Below are 5833 nucleotides of genomic sequence, written 5' to 3'. Positions count from 1 at the left end.
GGCACCGCTTTTTATGCCGCGAGGCATTGAGCTTGATTGAACTGGATAGCCGGACGGCGCAGAGACGACTGTTCACTGGGATCCAATCCAGTAAAGCGCTTTCAGCTCTGGGGCTGAGTGCAACTCCCACGCCATATATTCCACGAGTCATCGCTTCTGGGTCACCGGACACACGGAGGGAGAAGTGTGAAAGAGCTGAGTTCATCCTTAGTGTTCTGAGATGCAGAACCACGCTCGATTTTAAGGGAGTACAAGGTTTCAGCAAGCATTGCCTGTTTGCCAATTTGACATAGAGTACGGACGTTAAAAGCTCCTACATAGAAAGGATCTCGTGGATTTAGAAAGATGTTATTTTGTTTAAGGTTTGTAGGCAGCGTGGAGCATAAGGCCCTTCGGTCAGATGACTGAGTCAAATGGCCCAGCCGAGCCTTCTGCTAACAAGAGACTAACGATCTTGATGAAGAGTTAAATACTGACGTTTCTCATCTTCGTGTTTATCAATAAACAACTCCACGTCTGACAGATTTTTTCGTCCAGTAGGACGTAATCAGCGTAATGCGCGTACATGCCGTGCGGCGCTTCTAGCTGTCACCGTTCCGTTTTTTGTTTGGGGTGGTGGGGTAGATAGCTCCTCCTTGGTGGTAATGCGCAAATACTGGGGTGTCAGTGGACTTTACATTGGGAAATTGGCAGGGAGTTGTGCACTGAAAGCAACAGCTGGGATTTACGAATGCCTCTGAGGGCGCGACTGAGTTCTGTCTGACAGTTTGTCTAACCATTAATATGTCCACCTCGAGGTCCCCATCCAGGGAGACGGCAATGACCAGCACAGCTGAGTTTTCTGATAATGGCTTCCATACTTTGCTGCCAAATCAGTTTGACCTCGCCTGGCACATTTCCACCCTTCACGTGATTGTGCGAAAAGACCCGTTCGAAAAAGTCGGTTGACTGGCATATGGAACACGTGACCAAACCAGCACTGGTGAGTTAGTTCTTCGAAGACCATACAGTGTACTTCAGCATTATTGATCCAGCATTCCCACACAGGTTCACAAAAGCTGCTACGGCCTTTCCAATCCTGATGGGAATAACGAATTTGGTGAGACCACTGAGACCACCAGGCTAGGGTTCGGGCCCACCTAGTCTTCCAGTGGCACTTTACATTTCGCAGGTTTGGCGCGCATGCCGAAAACTGGGGCAGAATTATTTTGAACAGGACATAACTTCTGGTTCAAGACCACCTCCTTGTGACTAGTACGAATGGTTTACCTACCTGGTCCATCTTTACCTTGTTGCGTAGAGGAGTTCCTCTACGTTAAGCGTTAAGGTCTGCACATTCCTAGCTCTTACGTTGTGTTATGTGCTGTCCAATTCCTTGTAATCTCTTCGAGCCCAGGAATTTTCATTCCGTGAGAAAGTTGAACGTGCATCATTAATTCATTTCAAAGTTCCCGGGATTGTATACGTGTTTGCACGAGTGATGTTATCCAATTATTCCACCGAAAAACTCGTCTACTAGAGCTGCTTCACAAACGGAATGACGTGCCGGACTATTTGATAATTCCTAACGGAAGTATGCATATTTATTAAAGTAATGGGAAAACGGAAGGAGAGGAAGGACTAAAAGGCTTTGTAGCAAGCCACATATGCTTGATACTGTGAAGGACAGTTACGGCTTTTGCAGCAGGTCATAAGGGACGACTCATCACGCCCCCCAGGCACGTTAAAAGAGAGTTGGGGAGGAAGAGGAAATTGAAGGACAATCAAAAGGATGCCATACGGGTACACATGGGGTAGGGGGTCAAACTACCTGGCTAAACCTAAACATCGGGGTCGTTCACATGGGCATTTACAAAGCACACAACTTGACTCATTCATCATTTATTCCCGCTAATGCGGGGTACAACGAAAAGATACCCTAGCCGGAGGGGCTCTGGTGTAGATACCATAAAAAGGCTAAAGAGCTCAAAACAGGCGTTCCCATTCCTTATCCGACAAAACGTGCTCAAGGTTCTTCTTGGACTGGGCTTTTATAAATTTTGCAGACAGTTTACTCCGGGCACCGATCACGCGTCTACTAGAAACTTTTGAAGACCTGGCCTTCACAGGAAATTCACTGGTGGCACGCCGTTCTCCCTGGGAAAAATTCGAGCATTGGGACTTTTCGAATGAGTCAGCAAATAGCTCGGGGTTACCTCTTAGTAACTATCTCTCGACGCATTACAGGTCTAGGCTTCTAAGTCATTCATGATGAAACACCTCATTTTTACCCACACCATCTCAGTAGCCGCTCCCTTGGGGACTCAATAGTAACTTAATTTCTATCGTTCGGAATGGATACCACGGTCGCACACAGCATTCCGAGGTCGAATGTATAAAGACAAAGGCTTTGAAATCACTTGGGCCTGGACTCCAAAGAGATCTGCTTCTAGGCGGTCTGTTTGCCAGTCCCCGGGCTATGCTACTATTATCCAAAAGTCCTTAGCTAGAGCTTTCGTTTCAAGCAGATGCTGATTGACGTGAACAAGACAGATAGGTCTTTCTCGAATTCTTACTCTACTCAGTTGCCAGGATTACACTCTACAAGTTGGTTCCGGGTTTTGAGACGGTAATGTTATCATAAAAATGCGTTTATAATCTATCAGACGCCCCAAATACTAAAGTTGGCCGTCCAATGTATATATGAATGTTTCAAACCCCGGATAGCACTTAGAAATCCCTCAGCATTTAGGTGTTCCCCTAGACCCTTTAGAGCCTTCGTGAGCTCTTATCTCTGGTGCTATCTTTGGATCAATTTTGCCAGTTGAATGTTCCCAGCTGCTAACTGGTGTCTGCAAGATCGGTGAATCGTCCGTAACTACCAGCACCGGATTTCCGCCGGCTCTGTACATCGGCTGCTGCTCTGAGGCACACTTCCATAGTTATGTGCTTCGGACGGTTGGTGTCATCGATGGTACCAATTATCCCGGGAACACGAGCAGATAAGGTGGGCCCAACAAGCTTCTTCCGCAGGCAGGTGGCATTAGTGCATGTTAGGCGCATCTGACCTCTGCCTTATCTTCGCCACCTAATTTCTAGGGTGGAAAATCGAGAAGGCTGCTATTTTATCTAGTTGTTGTCCATGTAAAACAGTTCCAGGCGGAACCCCACACAAAAACAGCCTTATCGCTAGTAAACATATGCCGCAACGGCAGATAAAATTAACTCGCACGCCATTGGTCCGAATGCGGGTCAGCGGCCCCACTAGCACGAAGGTGAGCTCTGATTGGTGGAAAATGTGAAGCGACCGAACAATCGTGCCCGGAAACACTGAACCTGGCTGCTAACTGCACGTCCAGGCATCCGAATTTCCAGTGCTGCCGTCACCAACACTCCAGCCTCGAAGTTCTACACATTCACGGATTCACGGACTGATACACAGGATCGAGGCTTTTGCCCAAGTTTCCCGGGTCGGTTTCGTTCTTGTCGGTAAGTGGCTGTCGTTCACCTGAAAGACACAAGTGAAATAAGGGTGTAGCACTGCTCTGTATGTTCGCAGCGCGGAGCAGTGTGCTTGCCAGCGCGAGGATTGGCATAAATAGATGTCTAATAGTGCTTTAACCTGGGTTCTAGAAAGAGCGTGGACAACCGTCGGAGGAAGGTTATTCCACGCAGCTACTAACCGAAATGAGAGAAAATTTTGTCTAATGAATGTGTGCTCTGAGCTTGAAACTTTTCCTACTACGTCCCCGCCGTGTGTTTGCTGGGTCAACGGTAAAAAACCTGTTTGCCAAGCTTTGTTCAAACAGGGCATAAGCAAGAATTAGGTCACCTCGGAGGCGACGGTACTCCAGGGGAAAGCAATCAGGCATCGTGAGACGCGTTTCGTAGTCCACGGATTTGAGACTGGCGATCATTCTCGTAGTGGCCCGCTGGACACGCCCAATAAGGGTGACGTCTTCCGTGCATCCTGAGTAAACACCTTGGTTGGCGTACCCCAGGAGCGGTCTGACGTAGGCCCCATAGAGTATTTGGAAGTTAATGCGAGTAATACGGGAGAAGGTGCGTCGGATCATCCATAAAATGGAGAACGCCTTTTGGGCCGATTTCTCGTGGTGTAGTGAGAAGGACAAGTTTGAGGAGACCCAGATACCCAGATCCTTTTTGGCATCTATCTGATGGATGTTTTCTGGTCCCTTTTCACCATGCGCAAAAAAGGCGTTTTCTGAATATCTCCAAACGACATATGGACGCATTTTTCGTCATTCAGAAGAAGGTGTCAGTCCAACGACCACTGCCTGGCAGAGTCTACATCCATTTGGAGGGCATTAGCACTGGAAATCCAGGATTTCAAGTCGTCCGCAAAAAGCAGACATGGAAGAACATTTGGGAGGTCGCTGACGTAGACCAGAGACAGCACTGGTCCCAGGATGGAGACCTGAGGAACTCCAATGGAGACCGGCGTAGGTTGAGCCTATTCTCACTCGGAATGATCTGTCTGATAGGAACGCCTTGATGCAGCGAAGGATTTTCCCTTGAATCCCGTAAGACTCGAGTTTGTGGAGCAGCGGGACGTGTGGGACCCTATCAAATGCTTTTGAGAAGTCGAAAAATATGGCATCCGATATGAGCCCTTCGTCCTTGGCTTAAGTTAAGATATCCATAAACACGAGCATGTTTGTCACGCAAGAGCGGGTTGGGAGAAATCCGTGTTGAGCTGGAGGTATCAGATGGCTGGAAATATGGTGATCTAGGATAGCTCACTTCAAAATGCGCTCCATCACCTTGCACGACACGCTAGTGTGGCTTATAGACCTGTAGCTGCCAGGCGATTGTCGGTCACCAGTTGTGTAGCTTGGCATGACAATCGCTTCATTCCAAGCAGAGGGAAGGCGGCCTTCGTCAAGCGATTGACGAAACACTAGTTATAGATGGTTTGCAAGTGTGAAGGACGTTTCCTTCAGGATCCTTGGATGGACCTCGTCGGGCCCCAACGCGCAGAATGGGTTGATTTTGTGAAATAGTTGACGAATGTCCTCCACCGTGGAGACCAAGTCGGTTAGAGGCTGTTCGTAGCTTCTCCTTGACAAGAGTGGATGTGACAAAGACGCTGGGGCTGAGTATAGACACACATAGTGTTCTCTGTAAGCCTCAGATACCACTGTTGGGTCATTCGTCGGTTCTCCGTTTCTGTCCCTCAAGGAGAAAGCGGGTGGCTTGTTTCTGCGGCGATGTCACATGTACTTGAACACTACGTTTTTGTTTGGTGGCTTGTTTTCGTATGTTCCATGGACAAATTTCCGATTTACAGCTGTTCCGCGCGAAATGCCAGCTCATCTTCCGTATCCCCTGCAGTCAACTTTTTGAAAAAGAGTTGGGATCTTTTTTCCAGAAGTCGCCTAATCCTTTTTGGCATCCTGCGGTCCACCCGAGTGCGTGCTAGTTTTTTTGGGACGAACGTCGCGTCAGCCTCGTGAACTTTCTGGGCATTGGTCCCATATAGTTCTTCCACTGGAGCTGGTCCCAGTGTGACTTGTTCAAGAAAGATGCGCATTACTGAGAAGTCTGCACTGAGAAGTCTGGAAACAACGTTTGAGGTTCGGGATTGCTGGTCCAATAGTAGATGAAATCAAAGGTCAGCACACAGTGGTCGCTATGTCCCAGTGGACCGTTAATCTTTACCTGATCCATGAGGTGTCTTTCTTTGGTAATGACCAAATCCAGAAGGGATTTTAGTTGGCCTGCGCGGTATCTGGTGGGTGCAGCGACATGTTGGGTCCAAGCGCTCTGTTGAACGACTTCTAACAGCGCCGCTGCAAAAGGTCCGCCTGATTCGACGCGCTGGAGTGCAATC

General features: G+C 48.3%; 1 protein-coding gene across 1 annotated transcript in view; it reads right to left on the bottom strand.

Annotated features, from left to right (window-relative positions):
• The window catches only part of T265_07464 (hypothetical protein), a gene marked incomplete at both ends in the record, with an annotated part of 17016 nt that overhangs the window by 10745 nt on the left and 438 nt on the right, over positions 1-5833 (bottom strand). Inside the window, 2 exons of the mRNA XM_009172993.1 lie at positions 3763-4154; positions 5662-5807. Of these exons, the coding sequence (XP_009171257.1) occupies positions 3763-4154; positions 5662-5807 (538 nt within the window). The remainder of the gene's footprint in view (positions 1-3762; positions 4155-5661; positions 5808-5833) is intronic.

The sequence above is a fragment of the Opisthorchis viverrini genome, assembly GCF_000715545.1.
Source record: "Opisthorchis viverrini unplaced genomic scaffold opera_v5_179, whole genome shotgun sequence".
NCBI classification, from domain to species: domain Eukaryota; kingdom Metazoa; phylum Platyhelminthes; class Trematoda; order Opisthorchiida; family Opisthorchiidae; genus Opisthorchis; species Opisthorchis viverrini.
The sequence above is the reverse complement of the archived record's forward strand: the minus strand, read 5'-3'. Positions and strand labels throughout refer to the sequence as shown.